The following is a 20868-nucleotide window of genomic DNA, read 5'->3' as shown; positions in this document are numbered from 1 at the left end:
CCAGCACCGCGCAGAGGATGCTCTGACACACAAGCCACTCCAAGGCCCCCCCACAATTGGCACCCCGAGCATGCGTGCAAATACAGGCTGCCCCTGTGTGTGCCGGGGATCCTGCACTCAAGTTTCCAAGCCCAGGGTGCTGACAGGCTCTGTAACCAACACAGGACCCACATGACAGCCCTCCCTGGGCCTCAGTTTCCTCCTCTGAGCTGGGACTCATGGGTCTCCAGTGTTCTTTATAGCCCTAATCCAAGGAGGGGCTTTAACACAGTGTCTACACTCGTTTAACACGGTGTCTACACCGGTTGGTCCACAGAGACCTACGCTCAACGTTGCCAGGAAGAAGCCTACCATCTGGATCCTGTGGTGATTCTCCACCACTGGGCATAGCCGGGCCGTGCAGGGAAGGACAGCAAGGCCCCAAGCCAGGGCCCCTGAAGCCACCACGCCAGGGGGAGACCAAGCTGAACAGACACAGGGCTCCCCAAGGGCAGGGCCAGTGTGAGGGGCTCCCCTCCCCGGAGGGGTTAAGGGGCCAGCCCTACCCAGCATGGGGGGCAGAGTGGAAGCAGGGAACGGCCTGTTTCCCCACTCCGCCTGAGCTCCAGTTTCCTAATCCAGCATAATTGCTGCGGGCACCACCAGGCTTTGAGGCCAGGAACGTCTCCTTCCCCCAAGGGACAGCAGAGGCAGGAAAACTGCGTTCGGGGGGACGCCAGGAAGCAGCACCCTTACTCCACGGGGGGCTCTTACACACTTTGCACCCAGTTCTCTCTGCTATTCGAGGATGAGTGGTGCTAGGTGCACGCTGCTGGCCTCATGGCCCACAGAGGACCGAGGAATGCAGTACAGAGTCTCTGCCAGAGTCACCAGCCAGAGAGGCTGCCGGTGCACAGACGGGGACCCTGTGCCCAGAGAAGACAGCTGACCAGGGTCAGAGGCCCAGTGGCGCTCTGGGGTCTCGGCTCCCAGGGACGTGTTTCCGCTGTGAGATTCTGGCTACCACAGAAAGAGGCAGGGGGACCCGCTCAGGGCCATGGGGAAAGGGGGCAGTGCCTGCTGGCCATGGGCTCCCTGGGCTCCCCAGGGCACAGTGCTGACATCCACAGCTGGCCCACAGCCAGGGTCAGTCTTAGGAGTCAGCGCCCAGGTCTTGGGGTGGGAGGAAGGGAAAGGGTCACTGCCAGTCTGCAGGAGGCCCCGTTGCTGCCCTCACGGAGCGCCCATTCGGGTCAGATCTGCTGCAGACGGGCGAGGGCACGCCCAGAACAGGGCCGTGTGCAGTGTCTACACTGGGAACCTCACTGCCAGACAGCAAGGAGGGAGGGGCATCCGAGGTCCTGAAATCTACCTCCGCGGAAGGGCCAGGATTCCCCCCGCCCCGTAACGGTCAGATAAACAATGACACTTCAACCGGACTTCTGTGTTTTTATTCCATATGTCTGGCAAACCTTCTCCAGACACTTCCTCCTTAGACCCTGGAAGCAGGGAGGCCAGCAGGCAGCGGGAGCGGTGGGTGAGACCCAGGAAGGACTCCTTCCAGGTTCCCAGGATTGATCTAGGCTGGGGCGGAGGGAACTAAGTTCTCTGGGACCCCCTCCCCGCCCCCCCCGTCCCAGCCCCCTGCTGCGGTAACCTTGAGCCACCGACACCCAGTCACACCGCTGTCCCTCCCCCTCCAGGAGGGAAAGGCCTTAGGAAGGGGCACTGACGGTGGGCAAGGGCAGACGGCCCCCCTGCCCCTTGCTGGTAGGCTTGACAGTCATCGAGCCCAGCCAGGCTTCAGGGAAACTCCCTGAGAGGCCAAGGTCAAGGGACGGCCCTGGGGAAGCCTTAGGGGTGCCTGGAGAGCCTGTAGGTGCCTGGGGCCGAGCTCTTCCCCGGCCAGCCTCCTCTGCCCACCTCCCTCTCCACCCACGTACACCCACATTGAGGTTCAATGTGGCGTTGTGTCGGGGGGCCCAGGATGAATGGGGAAGAGGTCAGCCAGGCGCAGTAGGAAGGGCATCAGGTCCTGGGGGGACAGAAAAGGCTGGACCACATCAGGGGAGGAGGCTATGTAGGGCCCAGACGGTGGGCCCCAAGACCCTGCATGCACCTCACCGGGAAGAGAAGTCACTCCCATTTCTCCTCCTGCCTCTGGAGGGACAGAAACTTCTAGAATGCTGAGTTGTTTCCCATGCCATAGGTCAGCCTCCAAGCGTGAACACGGAGCAGCCCCCACACCCCAAGGAGCAGAGAGGACAAAGAACCTGGTCCTGCCCTGTGAGCCTGACAGCTAGGCAGCTGAGGTTGCCGTTCTCACTCATTCAGTCATTTAACAAATGCTACATTTATTGAGCTCCCCCCACCACACACACACTTTTCTGTAGTGCTGAGGATCCAGCCTGGGGTTTCACACATGCTTAGCAAGCACTGTCACAGAGCTACACTCCTAGCCCTATGGGGCTCCTTCTTAAGCGGCAGTGATTCATGTTCATTATCTAATTTTACCTATATCACACTTGAGAGGCGGGTTGTAGCATGCCCATATTACATATCAAGACCGTGAGGCCCAGAGAAGTCAAGCAACTTGCCTCACCACAGAGCAAGGAAACTATTGATGTCAAAAGCAGCGGGGAGGATGGTGTGACCCTTTCAAACACAGAGCCCTGGAAATAGATATCAGCTGCCTGTGTTGTAGATGGCGGCTGAGATTCAGGAAGGTAACTGTGTCCTAAGATACAGTTTAGAAGCTGTCAGGTCTGGGGTGTGCTTGGGGATTTGAGAGCTAGGGTCCAGAAGTAGCAGCCAGGATTTGAACCCAGGCAGTCAGAAATGACCCATCGATGTTGTTGGTGCTGTACTGCCAGATAGAGGGCTATTAATATCCACGAGGTGTTTATAGCCGAGCAGTCAGAGCTCCCAGGAGCAGCTTGGGGTCACAGGATCTCGGCCAGGTCAGCCCCCACCCCCAGCCCCCTGGGGGCTCACTGGGAAGCTGGCTCCCTGCTAGGCCTCAATCCGAGCTCCAGAGTCCTTACCCAACCACCCCGTGACTGGGCACGGTGACCCCTGTCACACTGGAGTGCTGGCGGCCGTGTGCTCATGTGCAATAAGGTCCAGCCCAGGTATCCTGAGGGGGAGAAGATGCCTGGGGGGCTGATTTGGGGCAGGCTTCCTGCCACCCAGCCTTGGGGTCTCAGGCTCTATGGCCCAGCCAGACAAGAGAGGACAGAGGGCACAGCAGTAGGGGGCCAGGCAGACCCACCCCTGAGAACCTACCCTGGAAGACATCTTCCTGCTGCTGTCCCACTCCCAAAATCTCAGGAAAGCCTCCTCCTAGCCTCAGTCCCACAGGCCCTGCCCCATCCCTGGGCCACAAAAATGTCCCCAAAGATCCTAAAACAACCAAGTTCTCATCTTAGACCCCTCAAGGGTAAGCTGACCCACAGCCCTGCCCAGAGAGCCCGGCCATGTGTGCCAGGTGGACATGGGCCTCCCCCATCAGACCAGACAGCCCTACTGGGTTTGGGAGAAAGGAAAAGCAGATCAGCCTGATGTCCCAGTTCTGGTCGCTTACATTCTTTCCACAAATGCACGGGCCCACCTACTTTCCAGGTTGACCCATTCCTCCCCCAAGCAGGAACATACAGACCTTACTGCACCCATTTTAGAAGACTAGGAAGGTGAGGCCCAAGAAGTAGTTGACCAATATTCTAACCTGGACCCATCAGAAGTCTCAGCAGACATACTGTGGCCCAAATTGGACTCTTCAGCAGCCCCTGCAGGGCGTCTGAGAAGGGGTCCCTGTGGGCCTCACAAGCCACCGCCCCACCTCCCACGGGACTTCACGTCCCAGGATGGCTGGACCGGCTGCAGGTGGGGTGTGAAGCGAGGCACAGCCTTCCCCCAGGAAGTCTAAGGAGCTGGAAATTGGGTTCTCAGACCTCAGAGGGGAGAGGAGGAGCCCCAGGAGATGGGCACATGTTGGCATCTGCCCCACTTGGAGCCAGAGTAAGGGACAGCAGAGGAAGTATGGAGAAATGCCAGGCCAGGCTGGGGAGCCATGCGTGGCTCATGGCAGATGGAGGAGGGCCCCGTAGGGCCTGGAACCACAGCCAAGTGACACAAGGGCGGGCCTTCCAGAGCTGGATCCCATCTTCATGGGCATCAGAGAGTCTGATGCCAGGGTCCTTCCTCCCTCAGACTAGGAGCTCTGTGAGGGCTGAGGGCGAGGCCACGTCATCGTGGCACTGGGGGCTCCCCAGGGGCAGAGCTCACATGCCGCTCACTGAGTGACAAACTCTCCAGTGCCTTTGACAATCTTTTAGTCATCCCATCCCCGGGGGACAAGGCCCAGCCTCACTCTCACCCGCACCTCAACGGGGCCATTCCTGGAGGTCACTGTTCCCTCCCTGCCGCTTCCTCATTCAGAGTCACCCTTCAGTCCCCTCTCATCCCCGCACATACTCCACTGAGCACTGCCTTTGCCTTGCATCGCTGTTCCCTTCCCTGCCCTCCTCTGTCCCTGCGTCCTGGTGGATAGCATCCTGAGTGCAGCTGAATGATCTCTGAAGTCACCCAGCAGGCCTTGCACCGGTCAGCACATCTGTCGTCCAGCTCTCGGCAGCAGATGCCAAAGCCACCTTGTGCATGAGGGACCTTCTTACACCAAGGCACAGCTCACACAGCGGGGCTCCAGGAAGTGCCAGGTGACGGGAGGGAACGGGAGTAAAAGGACTCCACGGCCTTGCCTTGCCAGTCCCTGGGGCCACTCCCCCTGGCCATTCTTCCCGTCCTCCGCCCTCACCCTTCATGCTGTAGGTGAGACCCACTCACTCTCGGAAAGCCATGCACAGAACACAGTCACTTTGCTCACTCTAGAGTTTGTACAATGCTCTGTCCTGCCTGGGCTAGCTAGACTCCTGCTCTCTGATCCTGTTAAGAATACATCCTTCCAGCCTGGAACCTCCCTCCACCACCTTGGGCCTTCACGCACATCTGCAAAGTCTGGATGAGAGTGAAAAAATCTCCAAGAGGTGGCCGCTTAATTGGATGGCTCAGCTACTGCTGTGTAACAAACATGTCAAACCTTAGAGCTTTAACCACAGCAGCCCTTGCTCACAGCTCTGTAAATCTAGGCAGAGGGGATTTCTCTCTACCTTACCTATTGTTGGCTAGAGTGGTTCACTGGGGACCAGGTAATCCAGTGATCTCCATCACATCTCCAGGGCCTCAGCTCGGGGTGGATAGAACAGCTAGGGGCTGTCTGAGTCAGTCTGTCTGTCTGTCTGGATCTCTCTCTTTCTCTTTAGCGAGATAGTTGAACTTCCTTATAGCATGGTGTCAAGGAGGCAAAAATAGGAACTACAATGCTTCTTAAAGCCTGAGTGTCCCAGAGTCTCTCTTCTGCCACCTTCTTTATCAAAGCAAGTCCTAAGTCTAGCCCAGGCTCAGAGCAGAAAGCCAGGCTCCCCTTCACACTGGGAGGAGCGGCATGTGGACAAGGGACAGAAAGAATTGCTGGCAGCCAGACTGGCACACAAGCCACCACAATGGTCCTAACCTGTGCAGTGGACCCAGAGTGACCAAGTTCTGTAGGATTCATCCAACCCTGTGTGCAGGAAGAGCCGTGAGAGGGAGGTGCGTCGTGGTGGTGGTGATAGTGGGGGCTTCTGGGAAAACCCAGGACTCTGCAGACCTTGGAGGGCCGTGACCAGGGAGGCAGATCCTTGGGACAAAGAGAAAGGGTCTCAGGAAGAGCAGGGGTGACAACAGGGAGGGCTATGGGCCTGGATCCAGGATTCCCTAGGCCTTGAAAGACCCTCAGGAAGGCTCCGGGGTGGGGGACCTGCATGAGTCTGATACAACTGGGGTGCAACATTTTCATCTTCTCTCCTCTGTGGTCTGTTCCAAGACTATCCTCGGAGGCCACATGTCGAAATCTCTTGCAGACTTAGGTTTCGGATCATTCCCTCCCGCCGCCGCCCAGTCCCCCCACACCCCAGACAGCGCCAGCCCTGCCTTGCCTTACCCAGCACAGGAAAGTCGGATTTCAGCCCTGGGCTTGGACATCCTCCCCCTGTCCCACTTTCTTCTGCCTGTTTTCCTCAGTCTAGACAACTCATTCTTATTTGTTAATGTCCTGCCCTAGCCTGGGGCAGCTGTGGTGTGGCATGGAAAGAGCACTAGAACTGGAGTCAGGAAGGCTGGTTTAAATTCCAGCTGGGCCATGTACGCGGTTTGCGTCACTTTGGGTCGGTTATTCATCCTTCCTGTGACTCCCGCTTCTCATCTGCAGAGCAATAATAAATACTGAACCCCATCCTCAGCCCTCTCTCCTGGCACCTGGCAAAAGGATCCTCTGCTCCCCAACCACACCAGCCAACTCTGCATTGACTTCTAGCAGGGCCTTCCTCAAGCCCCCACCTGTCCAGTACGCCAGCCAGCAACCTCTCCTGACATCTCCAAAGAAATCCTGTACCATCTCAGCTCCAGACTGCAGTTTTGACCTTAGCCATCCAACAAATGTTTATTGAACAGGTACTATACTCCAGACTGTTCTAGGAGGTGCACACACAGTGAACAAAATAGTCACAAATCTCTGCTCAGGGTGCTCACTATCTAGTAGGGGAGACAGACAAAAGGTGTAGTTCATTTGAGAGCTACACAGTCCAAAGTGGTCTCCACCAGCGATGGGTATACTTCAAGATCTCAAAATGCAGCTACAACTGTTTGGGAGACATTGTAGGCCTAAAATTCATACCACATTTGGAAATTGAATGCAACAAAAACATAGTATGTCCTATTGATTAAATGTTAAAATGATATTTTAGTTATGTTGGGGTTAGATAAAATATATTATTAGCATTTGTCTGTTTCTTTTTTACCTATTAGGAGTCTGGCTCCTAAGGAAATTTTAAATGATGCATACATGGGCTGGGGGTGTGGCTCAGTGGTAGAGCATGTCCTTTGCATGTGAGGCCCTGGGTTATAAACCCAGCACCATGAAATGACACACAAGCAAATACACTGTATTTGTGGTCCATGCTATATTTCTATTGGCCAGCACTGTCCTCAAAGGGGCTAGAAGGTGGTTTATATCTAGATGTCTCCCTAAAGCTTCACGTGCTCATAGGCGGGGCTTTGGGAAGTGATTGGATCATAGAGATGTGATCATCATTAGTGGATTTGTCCACTGTGAGTTTATAGCTAAATGTGATGTTGGGAGGTGAAGCCTGGTGGGAGGAAGTGGGTCACTGGGGGATGGCCTGGCAGGATCTACCTCCCTCCTCCTCCCTTGATCTCTCTTTCCACCTCCTGCTGCCGTGCCAGGAGCTATTTCTCCTTTGCCAGGCCTCTCTGCTATGCTGTCCCACCTTGATGCCAGGCAACTAGGAACTGAAACCTCCACAAACTGTGAGCCAAAACAAATCTCTCCTCCTTTAAGTTTTGGGTGTCAAGTATTGTGTCCCAGAGATGAGGTGGTAACTAAGACATGCTCCCTAAAGCAGCTTGTGGATCCCGGGTCTGCGGCATGGGGGCGGCATGAGAGGAGTGAGTGGGAGGGACATGCCTCCCAGATGATGCGCCACAAGAGCAGCTGCTGTCCTTACCACATGGCTGGAGGTCTGTCACCATCACCCACAGCACCATGGCACCCTTGGGACATCTCCCCATAAGTCTGCAACCGCCAAGAGTCACCACCAGCCCAGTATTTATTCAAACCCTTCTGTGTTCTGCAAGAATGAAGGCCAGTGGGAGAGGATGTGGAAGCACTGACCATCTATGCCGAGGACGCAGATGCCACCTTCCACCCAAGGAACCCAACACACGTCCTGGAAAACTAAATTAAGCCTGGGGTCACAGCCCTCCAATAGCAACCCCTTCCCACTCCCAGCTGCCTGCTGTAAGATGACCATATAGCTGAATGCAATGGCCGGTTCCTTCCTCAACCAGCTTGACCCACTGCAAGGGCTCCTGGTCTCTAAAGGCCAGTGTCTCCCTCCATCCACTCCCCAGACACCCCACCTTCCATATCAAGGCATGGCGAGATGGGATCCCCCAGAACCAGCACAGTCAGAATGAAAGGATTCAAGCCCCCAGCACCAGGAGGTGGATCAACCCATATCCCATAAACCAGGACCTCTTCCCAGACCTCAGACAGCACCAGGTCCCTAAGGGAAGAGGGAGGGGCAGAGGAAGTCTGCAGAAGGAGACCAAGAGGAGCTTTGAGATCAGAATTAAATTCTTTAATACAAAATGCTTTTTTTTTTTTTTTAAAGATATAGCTGTATTTCTTTGTTGTTGTTTAAAAATAAATATGTACTACGGAATATCCGGAAAAAAACTGCACTAGAGACAAAAGACGTGATGTTAATATCTTTTTCCCCCACAATTATTACGGATAAACAGTAGCACCAATAAATAAATGATAACAAATATTAAAATTAAAAAAGGAGAGAGATTTAGTATGTAGAATTCTCTATTTTTTCTTGTTTTGTTTTTACATATAAAAAACAGAATAGCAATGTCTATTTTATCAGAATCACATATATACATAAACATATATATATATATGTATATATATACACACAAACACAAGTTGCCAAATATATATATAGTATGTAGATGTATATTGAAACCTTATTTCAAAGGAATGTGTGGTGGGGAGCCAGGGGACTGGGGAAGGCAGAGCTGAGTGTTAGCAAATTAAATACCTGTTCGGGACAAGCCAGTGACTGTCACCAAGCAGAGAGAGATTGGAAATACGGATTTTATACACAAAAACCAGTACAAATAAGAGAGCAAGAAAGAGGGACAGATACATCTCATAAATAGTTGAAATTAAATATTAACCAAGAATACTGAAAAAAAAAAACCCTACTCTTTAATTAAATTAACTGTTTTAATTTCTAATTAAAAAGAGATATTAAATAAGTACCGTATATAAAACACTTTCTCTTTTCTCTGTCTCCGTGGTGGGCATATGGATCCTGCCCTTCTCTCTGTGCCTCGGGGAGGGGAGGGGAGGGAGGGGATGGGACAGAAGGGACAACCACTCACACACAGCCAGGTCTCCTGGGGGACAGAACTAGTGGTTTCCATGGTCTGAGGACTCAGCGCCCTCCTGGGCTGCACGGGGAGGGGGAGGAGGGGAGGAAGAGGATGAGGGGCCCCGGGAGAGCCATCACCCAGCGCATCTTCTACTACTGTCCCTCTCCTTCACAAGGACACCCGTCCATGGCCTCCAGGGTGACCCAGAAGCAGGTGAGCTCAGGTGAAGGCTGCCAGGCTCCGACTCTTCCAGGTAGCATGTGGCAGGGGTCCGCAAGCCCTCTGTGTCCTGAGGCTTCCGACTCCCGTCTGAGCCGGTGTCCTCATCCCCGTACCTGTCATCTGTCTCTGTCCGTGTGACTCAGGGAAGCCAGGGCTGGGTTTGTCGGTGTTCCCGGAAGTGAGCCAGATTTGCCCCCCGTGCCCTGGCTTTGCACGTTCCCGGGCAGGGGAGAGGACCCTGGCCTCCCTAGAAGGGACAACACGGTCTCACCAGGGTCTCTCACCCCATCCTCTTCCCTGTCACGTTCTGGGAGGGACATTCTCCCAGCTCAAGTCCACAGCAGTCAAATACATCCAGTGAAGACACCAATAACATTAGCAAAGTTAATTTAAAAAAAGAATATATATATTTTATATATATAAAATATATATATTTATTTTTATATATATAATATATATATATATAAATGTATGTATGTGGGTGGGTGTGTCTACAGGAATCCCAGAAATAAAACTCTCTAATCTTCCGGGCTCGGCGATTTAGCAGCAAGAAAAATAAAAATGACGAATCCAATTCCTAGAGGGACCGTGCTTGGTCACCCGCCCGGGAATGCTTCTGCCGGAGCCTCGCCCTCCGGACCCAAAGTGCTCTGCGCAGTCTCCTCCTCCTTCATTTCAGGTTTCTGGATTAAGGACTGTTCTGTCGATGTGATGGTGTGTGGCGGCGGCGTGGTGAGTCTCGGTCATTCTGCATCCATCTTCCCTGGCGAGAGGTTTGCTTCCCGAAACCCCGAGGGAGGCTCTTTCCTCCAGCCTGGCTCACCGCCTCGGCTTGTCACATCTAAGGGGACAACAGATAAAGGCTGAGGGTTAGGCCAGCAGAGGAAGCCTAGTGGTGAGGCGAGGAGGGTCCCACGCCTGGGGAATCCAGGGTCCCTGTCACACCTAGCACAGCAGGACAGAGGACAAGGAAGGTCAGTCCTGGAACGGACACCCAGCCCTGCCCTCATGGAGCTCTGGTGCAAGCAGTGATGGAGGTGAGACAAGACACAGGGACACCTCACGAAGCAGTGAACGGATGTGTGCCGGAGAACAGCCCTGAGGTGACACTGCAAAGCTGACGGGTGACAGTGGAGGAAGTTAACCGAAAAAGGTGCCTGCGGAGAAAGGGTTTTTGGTTCCCTGTCCAGGGACTGGTTCAGGAAGAGAGAGGCAGGGAGAATGGGCAGCCAGTGGACAGAGGAAGGCCCTGGGAACGTGAGGTTCCCAAGGGTGGGGACCCAAGGGCCTGGGCTCCAAGAGGGTGACAGAACATCTCTCCTGAGCTGGCTGGCAGCTGCAGGCCAGGCCCCACTGCTTGTCCTTTTGAACAAGGTTCACCCTAGGCCAGGAGACAGGTCAGTGGCTTTGCTACTCTTGCTGGTGCAAAGGGGACATCAGATACCTTCTCATCATACCCTTGCCACCAGCTGATGGTCTTTTACCCTCTCTATGGTGTGGGGTCCTAAGCCCCCAGCTGGGGAGCTGAAAATCCTTGGCATAGCGAGCTGGGGTAGAGCAAGGTCTTGAGCCGGTGACCTCACACGTCCCCTCTTAGAATAACTACCCCAGAAACCCTAAAGTGCGAAGTTCCTCGTCTCCCCTGGCACCCCTGGGGAGCTGAGTCCCCACAGTGAGGCAGAGACTGGGCCCCTGCACTAGTGCACGCTTCCTGTCCCCACACAGCTCCAAGACAGACAGAACCCACACCGAGACACAGCCTAGTCCCCGCGTCCCCTAAGCACCCACAAATCACAAAAACACAGGCTGGGGGCAAGGGAGCAGATCCAGGAGCCTCAGGACTCGGGTGCTCAACCCCACCTGGGCCAACCCACGAAAGCCTCTCCTTGGAGGCTGCCCTCAAGCAAGGCCACAGCGGCACTAGGAACGCCCCAGTCCTCGCCCTCACCCGTACAGTGTTCATACACTTGGTACCTCCTTGGGCCTCACATGGACAAAGGACCGAGGTACAGACACCTGGAGGTTCCAAAGTTAGCAAGCCAGGCCTGGGCTTCGGAGTCCACAGTCTAATGCTGGGCCCGCCGGTCCCCATCCTGGGGCACCTAGAAATGTGCAGGCTGTCAGGTTGTCACCCTGATTGGGACAGGATGGAGATATCTAGGGTTCTCGATGCTAAATGCTTCATGTATGTAGAACTGCCCATCCTCTACCTAAGACAGAGCCCTGTGCTCAAGAACCCCAGTCTAGCGGGAGGGGCCTCCATCCCGGCCCACAGGGAAGCCTGGGGCTGAGAAGCAGGCCATGTACACATCAGAGGGCAACATGAGGCCAGGAGCAGCCCACAGTTGCGGACACCAGCAAGGGCTCCGTTCCATACCAGCACAGATGAAGCTCAGAACATCAGCACCGACAGCTATCACCAGCAGCAGGACCACAGGACACAACACACAGCTTGCGTCCATACCACATGAAACCACACCACATAGACCCTATCCAGCTTCCCCACGAAGGCAGCCAAGGCAACCTCAGAGCAGGCCTACCAGGCCAGGCCAGCACCCACGACCCCACGAGGCCTGGTGGGCAGAGAAGGGGGCAGTGGCCAGGCAGGCAGGAGAAGCCGGGCAAGCAGCTGGCAGGCGCACGTGCACGCACACGCACGCTCTCTCTCCCTCCAGCGCCCCTCTCTGCCTCACTGCCCACCCTCTGGCGACCAACCTGCAAGTACGTTCGTTTAACTCAAGCTGCCTCGCCTTGCAACGCGAGTCTGTGTTTCTGCAGGAGCATTTACACGTCTGCGGATCTTGTACAAACAAATGCTTTCTCCGCTCTGAGCAAGGCCCACAGGGACTGCAAAAAGGCAAAAGGAAAGACATCTAAGCTAGAGCGTCAGCAGAGAGAGAGAAAAACCCATGCAACACCCCTGACGCATGGCAGAGGCCCCCCAGCCGGCGTGTGGTCTCCACATCCTTCCACACCCTGGAAGGAGCAGAGCACAGCAGAAGACAGAGAGCGAGGAAAGAGGCGGCACTGGCGAGGATGCCTGCCTGGGAAGAGCAGGGCACAAGTGGGCAGAGCGCGCAGGGAGAGGACGGCCATGCAGGGCGCATCTTGGGCCATAGGGCCCCAACTGCTGCCATCCCCAGAGGGGCACGCCTTGACTCTTCCGCCCGGGTTGGGGGCGGCAATCGAAGGCCCACGAGGTCACCTGGGGCACCTTCACGCCAGGCAAGGCTCATGCCCAGCAAAGTGAGGCAACCCAGGGCAGGGTGAGAGGCCCAGCCAGAGGCACTGTGCGCTCCCACAGTGGGACCACAGGGACACCCTAGGGAGGCTCCTGTGGTAGTCTGGGCCATGCTACAATGGTATTCCCTTCCAAAGGCCCCAAATCCACGAGGAGCCAAGATAATTTCCAGATGAGAAAGGGCCACGGCACAGGGCTTGACGCACCCAAGTTCCTCCTTCAGCCCACAATAAGCCACCTCCCTCCACAACGCCCCTTCCTCTCTGCCTCCCCTACCCACCCACTCAGCTTCCAGACATGTGCAGAAGCCCAGTGGTAGAAACCAGCTGGGTGCGTGGGACCCAGTGCCCAGCACCCATACCAACACAGGCCACTGCCACCAGCACCCAGTGGGTGAGAGAAAGCCTGTGTGTGCCCAGCCACGCCAGGATCCCCTCTCTGAATCCTCAGGCCCGCAAGGCCCACCCACCTACCCCAGCCCCAGGCCCACAACGCCACCACCAGTTTACCCATCGGTGCCCATTAGTGCAGTGAGAGTGAGAGAGAGTCACTGGGGCAACAAGGGTGGAAGAACCGAGGGAGAGGTAGGGTGACGGGAAAGGCTGCAGGGAGGCTCCGGGAATTAGCAGCGGCACCAGCGCGCACACGCTCTGGGATTTATACCGGGATTTCTTGCGCTTTCGTTTTTGCCCCTTTCCCTTTCCTCGAACTGTTTTTCTGGAAAATAAAAAAAGACAGACAGAGAAAGCGCAAGACTAGGAGAGGAAGGGGCAGGAATGGGGGACAACGGAAACAAGGCCTGACCGAGGACATGGCTGGCACCCCAGCTCCACCTTCTCCTCACGTGGCTACCATGGGGTGGCCGTATAACCCACAGCAAGGCCTAAGGCAGAATGTGAGACTGGGGAGGGCCCAGGGGCTCCATCTCCTGTCACACCTGATCCCAGCAACCCTGTCCCAGTCTGACCCTGAAGGTCGGGGCCTATAAAAGGATGCAGTCCGGGTGGGAGGTACATTTCCAAGTGCAACAGAACAGGGCCCCTCCAGGGAAGCAGGTACCTTGGAAGCTGGCCTCAAACCTAGCACAGCCTCGACCTGGACTGGGGTGGGTGGGGCTGTGCTCATCGCAGCAGGCAGGGGTAGCAAGGTCAAGGGACCACAGGGGCTGGGGCTGACCGTGCTGGGCAGGGCTTCTCCTAAGCCTGCACCAGCACTGCAGATCTCGAGCCCAGGCGAGCCCTCTCTCCCCCGCATGGGCAATGCAGGCATGTAAGGAACAAGCAGGGGGACAGGCTACAGCCTGCTGCCCTCAGGGAACCAGAACTCTCCAGGAAAACACACCTCAGCATGTCCGCCTGCCCAGGGGAAGGCGGCAGAGGGAGAGAGGACAGGAGAGTGTGCTGGAAGGACAGAGGAGGAGGATTTCTGTGCGTCTGTCTGTCTCTCTCTCTCTCAACCTATTCTCCTACCCAGGAGCTCTGGAAGTCAAAGCAATCCTGCAAGCTGGGACTTTAGGAAGAGGCAGGAGTGGAAGCTTGGGGACTTGAAGTCCCGAGCAGCAGCGCAGACAAGACGGGCAGGCGGGGCACGGTGCTCTCTCTCAGTCTCTCCTTCCCTGCTCTTGGCCACCATCAACGCCAGCTGCCCTCCAGGGCTGGAAGTCACTGCTCCCAGAACCAGCTCCCCACACCATCCTGCCCACAATGAGCAGGAGAAACCCTCAGAAAGTGGCCAACACGCCATCCTCCTCACCCGCTCCTGGCCAAGAGGGCCATGCCTGCTGCCCACCCCACCCCCCACAGGAGGGCACGCACCAAGATCCCCAGACTGCGCCGCCAAAGTCACCCCCAAAGGAGGCCACTTCCTCTGACACACAAAAGCTGGCCTCTCTGCCACCCACTCCCTCTGCCCACTATGGGTGCCCTACAGCAAGCCAGGGAGCCAGTGTCACACTGTCCCCTGAAACACGGAAACAGCAAGAGGGGTCAGGAGTGGCCTACAGACCGGAAGGCATCGACCTTCCCAGGGGGGGCACATCAGGCTCTGGACAGGGTTTTCTCACTAACCTGACAGCCATAGCTGGCTCCAACCCACAGCTACAACCACAAGTCCCTGGGAGACCAACACCCTGACCCCACGAGGCCTTGGAGCCCCTGAGACAGAAGGCCAAAGCCCCGAACCAGGATGACAGCCAAGAGGAGCCACTTACTTTTCCTGTTTTGCTTTTTCTTTCTTTGGTCTGCAATGGGTAGAGAAGGAGAGAAAATTAAAACAAGGATTAAGATGGAGCCAGTGATAACACTACTAAAGGTGAACATCTAACACTGCATGCATGACATAGTGACACATTTCTAATCCTTTTAAGTGTTACCGTAACTCATCTAATCCCTCTAACAATGCTGTGAGGGGCATTCAGTCCTTGTGCCCATTTAACAGATTTGGGAACTGACACACACCAAAGTCAAAGGCCCAGGGCACCAAGGTGGGAGGTGATAGCACCGACCCCGGCCCATCCTCACCTGCAGTCACATTTGCTATGCTGGAGGAAACTCATCTCCCCGATATGCTGCCCCTGGTGGGGTTTGATCCGCATGATCTACAGAAAGGAAGCAGATCAGAGGTCAGTGACCCAGCCAGCCATACCCAGATGGGACACCCGGGGCTCCTGTCACTCGGTGCCCAGGGGTTCTAAGAGCAGGGATGGGTGGTGGAGACCAGGGACCAGGGCTCTGAGAGAAGAGGGCCAAGGCCACCGGGCTCCCCCAACCCTGCTGGCCTCAAGGAGCCCCTGCTCCTCTTGAGGGAGGCGTGGCTGTGAGGGTTGGCCAGGCTGGGAATTCGGGTCGTGGTTCTTACCATCCCCTCCCCTTCCCTCCTGTCATCCCCATTTGGCTCACCTTGACCCCTCCCCAAGTACCGCCCACCCCACCTCAGAATTCCCTCCCACTCCCACCCTGTCTGGGCCATGATGCACCCATCACCAGACTGCACCAAACACTGGCTTTTGACTCTTCTCAGGTCAGGTCCCTCCAGCTTCCCAAACACCCCCCCAAACCCCCACACCCCGACAATGGAGGCCCTAGGATCTCTCCAGGGAGGAGGAGAAGACCAGGCTCCTCTTGAACTCAGGGACAAAGGTCAGGGAGGAGGCAGGGTGGCTGGGCTTCATGGGAAATGCAGGTATCTTCTTTCCAAAGCAGCTAAGACCCCACACATCTCCCCACCCCGGCCCAACACGGGGAAGGGGCTGGGCCCAGTGAGTCAAGCTCCTCCTACCCAGAATGTCCCAGAAAATGGCCTGGCCCCCTGCTCCAAAGTCTAACACCCCTCCTGATGCCCCTGGCCCCACCCCTACGGGGACCCACCTGCATGGTGATGTTGAACTCCTCGGTGGGCACACACTCCAGACCCTCATCGTTACAGCAGCCCCCACACCGCATGAGGGGCACACAGGATGGCTTGAAGATGTACTCAATCTCATCAGGGTACTCCTGGAAGATGTCCACCAGCGTCTCGATCGGACGGCAGAAGCTACGCTTGTAGACATCCATGAACTTCACCACTACAGAGAGGGGGTGACATATGAGACCAGGGCGGGACAGAAAAGGTGGCCAGCCCCTATCTCCATAGATCGCATGAGCTGTCAAGACCCGCGGGAGACGGCCTGTCACATTTGACCCCTGCCTTACTGTGACAGCCCAGGGAATTCTGGGAGCACCCTAAGGTTCACCTGCAGGGAAGGACAGCCACCTTCGTCAGCCTGGTCCCTGCTGTTCTACAAGCTCCCATTCCTTAACACCAATCAGGCCAGCAACTGTTTACTGAGCACTGACTACAGCTGGCACTGTACAATGGTACCCAGGTGTCATCTCTCATAATCTCCTCCACCAAATGCCACTGGGGTCCTATTCTACAATGGAAGCTGGAGGTACAGAGAGGCCTCACTGCTTGCAAGCAGCAGAGCTGGAAAGAGCTCTGATGCCCAAGCCTTCCCAAGCCTATGTCATGCACGGGACTCAGAAGACACCTTGCCCCAGGTCGGTCCCCTCCCCAGATGAGGGCTGAGAAGGTATCAGCAGGTGGCAGTGGGCGGGCACTCAGTGCAGGGCCTGCCAGCTACTGATAACCCCGCCCAAGAGGGCAAACCGCTTGCATCATGGAAAAAGCAGTGCTGCCACAGCTGCCGCAGCGCATTTCTAGAAGCCGATCTGGAGGGAGACCAGGGAGAAGACAGTTTCCCAGGCTGACTGCAGTGCCTGAGGTGCACTGGAGCATGAATGGGTAATTCTGGGCCACTGGGGCGGAGCCCTGAGAATGAATACACGTAGGACTCCAGCAGGACTCCTGTGACTTGTGCCCCATCTGCCACTCTCCAGCACATCCCACCACCACCATCGCCGCTCCAAGCCCAGCCTGTTCTGAGATGAGTGAGATGAGTTCTGCAGAACAGGAGGGAAGAAATGGCCCGGCCTACAGGGAGGCCAGGCTCCAGCCATGACTCCGTGTGACCTTGGGCCGGGCCCACCCCTCTCTGGGCCTCTGCTCATGTGTATGAGTGGATTAGCATGATCTTTAGAGAGACACAGGAACAGAGGCTGAAACATGAGGGTTTCTCTTCCAGTTCCAGCCCTGGAAACAACTGGTCTTTTCCCATTCTGAGTGACACAGTGTGGAATTTCACCAAGGCTTCTTGAGTGCCCACCCCATGTGCTACCGCCCTACCACACCCTCCTCACTCTGCTTCCCAAAGGTGAAGGAAGATGAGACCCAGGGGTGTGGTGCAACAGGCTGGGTAGAGACAATCTGGAGAGCTGAGGGAAAGGCGGTGGGAAGACCACAAGTGTGAAAATGGAAAGAATAGGAAGGAGCCCGAGCCAGCGCCCGACTTCCCCAAGGGCTCTATATCTCTGCACAGCTAATGAGCCCCAAATGCTTCCCTATCCCGACAGGTTAAGGTAAAAAGCATAATCACAAGAGAGTAATTGGACCAGAGATCTGCAAAACTCATTTTTTTAAAAGCTAAGTCTATACTGAACCGGATAATTCGTCCAGAATTTTTGAACCGACCTCTAGCCATGGCTGGGACAGAGGTGACCCAGGGTTGGGGCTCAACCCAGAAGAGGACGGCAAAGACTTGACCTGGGCAACGGGGCTGATACTAAAGGGACAGAACCTTCAGAATCCTCAAGGCCAGATGGAGGGGGCGACCCGCACCAGAACCCCCCACAGCCCGGCCTCAAGGACGCCGTGCTCCTGCACACAGGGCGTGTGGACACACACACTCCAACACGGGGCTTCCGTGGTTTTCCTTATTTATGGCACACAGGCTTTTCTCCAGCAAACAAAGACCATTTGTCTTGCTTCTCCCAGACCACAGAGACCACTGGGAAGCCGGAGAGGGTGGGTGGTGCACTGGGAGCAGGGGCCCGTCAGTGGCACCGGCCAGGAAGTGGCAGCAGGCCAGGCCCTGGGCCAAGACAAGGGCTCCTGGGGTGGGGAAGGAGGCAGAACCGGCCAGCTACTACAGACACTGGATTTGGGTCAGGGAAACTGGGCCGGACAAAGACCCCCAGGGCCACCTCCTCCTTGGAGGAGGGGGCAGGGAGTTGGCCTGGGGCTGGAGCAGAGAGGCCACACTCAGTGGTGGGCAAAGCCAGGGCGTCCCCAGAGAAATGGGAGGATCCCCGGGCTCCAAACCACATCGGAACAAAAGGCAGGCGACTCAGGGTTGGGCAGGGGGCGGGGCGCCTGGGAGCCACAGCCAGCCCTCTGCTGGCCCAGGAGGGAAGTTCACAGCGCCCAAAGCCATCGGCCAGGGCTTTCTCCACCCTGCAAGGGACTAAAGCTGCAGTGGAGGTGGGAGTTCCCATCAGGAGCACCGAACACCCTTCCTCCCCTGGGAACAGGGGTACAAGAGACACTTGCCTTCGCATCTGAAGTCCCTGAACACAACCTGTCTATACTCACAGCTCCTGCTACATATAAAACATAACTGGAAACAGCAGAAGAAAAAAAAGCAACAAGTCCTATTTCTAGCAGACACTGCAACAGAGAAGAGAAGTCAGGAAAGGGAAGCGTTAAAGCTCACAATGCCCACCCCTCTTTCTGACTTGAACCTCACCTGCCTCTGCCCCTCCCCCCACAGGTCTGAAAGGAGGAACTGGGCCCTGGGGTGACAGGGGAGCCCATCCAAGAGCCAAGGACTCACCTTCACGGGGCTTCTGCTCTCCTTCTGCCATGGGCGCTGCCTGGGACCACTAGGGACAAAACAAAGAGCAAGGCGTTGGCATAGCACGGGTATAGGGACGCAAAGCCCAGCTACGGCCCCTCCTCCCTCAGTGCCACCCTCCCGGCCACAGCCTCTGCCTTCTCCAAGCACCCGAGCGGAATGGGGACCAGCCAGGGGTCCCTGCAGGCTGTGAGCACACCCACCACCCCAGACTGCTCCAACTCTGAACGCACAGAAGTTAAAGACTAACCTGACATTGAGGGGGGTTGCTCATAATGCAGGAGGCAAACAGAATGCTGATGCTGTCACTGGCCCTGCCCTGGTCCCTGTCCCCTCCCCACACTGCCCTCTCCTCATTCTCACAGGCCCCTGGTTCCCTGGTTGAAAGCTACGGGTAAGTATTAAGGTCAAACAGGAGGACAAATTTGGACTGGGACAGGAAGGAAGGACTGGGGGCGAGAAAAACAACGTGGTGACCTTCTCCTGCTGACATGACAAATACCAGGGTGAGCTGGTGTTGGGGGGGTGCAAAGGACAGAAAGGCACCCGCCACCCTCCCCCAGCAGTGCTCCTCAGTCCCAAGAATACTTGGTGTCCCCACAGGTTGTCTGGAGGGTGAGGAGCAGAAAGGAGGCCCTGATTTGCCCTGCACTCTTCTCCCAGGAGCTGGAGTGTGTTTCCAAGGCCGCTCTAGCCTCCCACTCCCACCTTATTACCCCTCCTCCCTCTCCCCTGGGTACCTTCCCTAAATGTGATAGGGAAGCCTTTCTTTCCACAGCATGCTGGGCCCCAGGCCTCCCCAGGAGCTGTGAAGGTCAAGGAGTCAGCCCTGTGCACCCAACAGCAGCAAGAAAGGCTTCCAGAGATTCCTGGAGGTCCCGGTTGCCTCAATCCCCCCCACCTACTTCTCTCACTGGATATTCAGACACCAGGGCCGGGGCCCACCATGTCTGCCTCTCCTCTTCCCACAGTGTACCCTCAATGCATCTCGGGGGGGCCAAGGCCCCTAGTCCTGCCCCAGGGCCAAGGTCGGAGGAAACCCCTCTCCAGGGAAGACGACCTTTCCCAGGCTCCCAGCTGGACAGCCCCGGAAGGCAGCCCCCTCAGGGACCCCTGATTCTGCACCTCAGCCCTCACCCACCCCCAGAACACCTCCGACATTCTCCCTGACCCCCCACTTCAATGAGAAAGGGGAGCTGAAACTTCAGGCCCCTCCAAGGCCAGGGGGCACAGGAGGGGCGGTATTGGGCAGGGAGGGGCCAGGTGCCCTTCTCTGGGGGCCTCTGAAGGTCACACTGTGACCAGGCAGCCACTCCTCCCCCTCCTCCCCACTTGGAGGCCTGCAGCCAAGGCCTTTGTGCCAGGGTCTGAGGAACCCCGGGTGGTGGCAGGGACCCCTACCCACTTCCTTCCTTCTGCCTCCTCTCCAAGGGGACTCTGGCTGAGAGAAGTGGGACAGGAGGAGCTGAAGAGGACCCCTTAGGTGGCTTTGAGAAGCAAGCTGGTGAGCAAGTTTGCAGTTCCAAAAAACCACCTGCTCCAACGCTTGGTTTTGGTAGGACAAAGTATGCGAGCACGGCTAGGGGAGGCTGAGCAAACGGACAGGAGGACGAGTCCATGCTGCCTGGGTCACTGCAGGTTCCCCCAACACCAAAAGGGTAAAGGGTATAAAGTGGGGCGATGACAGTCTTGGAGCCTCCCTTTGCCCGCCCCCATAAAAGCGGCAGTACAGCTCCCTGGGAACGGCTGGGTGGAAGGCACGGGTCACCAAGTCAGGACTTCAGGTAGAGTTAGCACAAAGCACGGGGTGGGCTCTAGCCCACCGACTTCTGACAGTTACCATCCTTTCCCGCACTGTGTGCCAGAGAGGGTCACTCGGGTCCTCTCGGCACACAGAAATGAAAACCACCAGGTTGGCAAAGCTTCCCTCCACTCGAGGGAGAAAAGAGGAAAAGCGGGTAGGGGCTCAGAACGTTTCTGCCAGCACAGGGCAGCGGTTGGGGCTGGGGACGACAGAGAGGACAGGGATGGCTCCCCATGTCCCTGGCCGGGGCTCCCTCGAGAGGTCACCTTCCTGCGGAGGCCTGGCGGGGGAGGGGCGCCACCCTCCGCCCGGGGCTCCCCGCTCCTCCGCGGC

General features: G+C 56.5%; 1 protein-coding gene across 1 annotated transcript in view; it reads right to left on the bottom strand.

The window, feature by feature from the left end:
- Nucleotides 1–8212: 8212 nt before the first annotated feature.
- Nucleotides 8213–20868, bottom strand: part of Vegfa (vascular endothelial growth factor A) — a gene marked incomplete in the record, with an annotated part of 14464 nt that continues 1808 nt past the window's right edge. Inside the window, 7 exon segments of the mRNA XM_013516949.1 lie at nucleotides 8213–10102; nucleotides 11236–11363; nucleotides 11977–12108; nucleotides 14712–14741; nucleotides 15022–15098; nucleotides 15868–16064; nucleotides 18711–18759. Of these exon segments, the coding sequence (XP_013372403.1) occupies nucleotides 10005–10102; nucleotides 11236–11363; nucleotides 11977–12108; nucleotides 14712–14741; nucleotides 15022–15098; nucleotides 15868–16064; nucleotides 18711–18759 (711 nt within the window).

Source organism: Chinchilla lanigera, unplaced genomic scaffold (assembly GCF_000276665.1).
Source record: "Chinchilla lanigera isolate Chin_1 unplaced genomic scaffold, ChiLan1.0 scaffold00036, whole genome shotgun sequence".
In the NCBI taxonomy this organism is placed as follows: Eukaryota; Metazoa; Chordata; class Mammalia; order Rodentia; family Chinchillidae; genus Chinchilla; species Chinchilla lanigera.
This window is presented reverse-complemented; position numbering and strand designations above follow the sequence as displayed.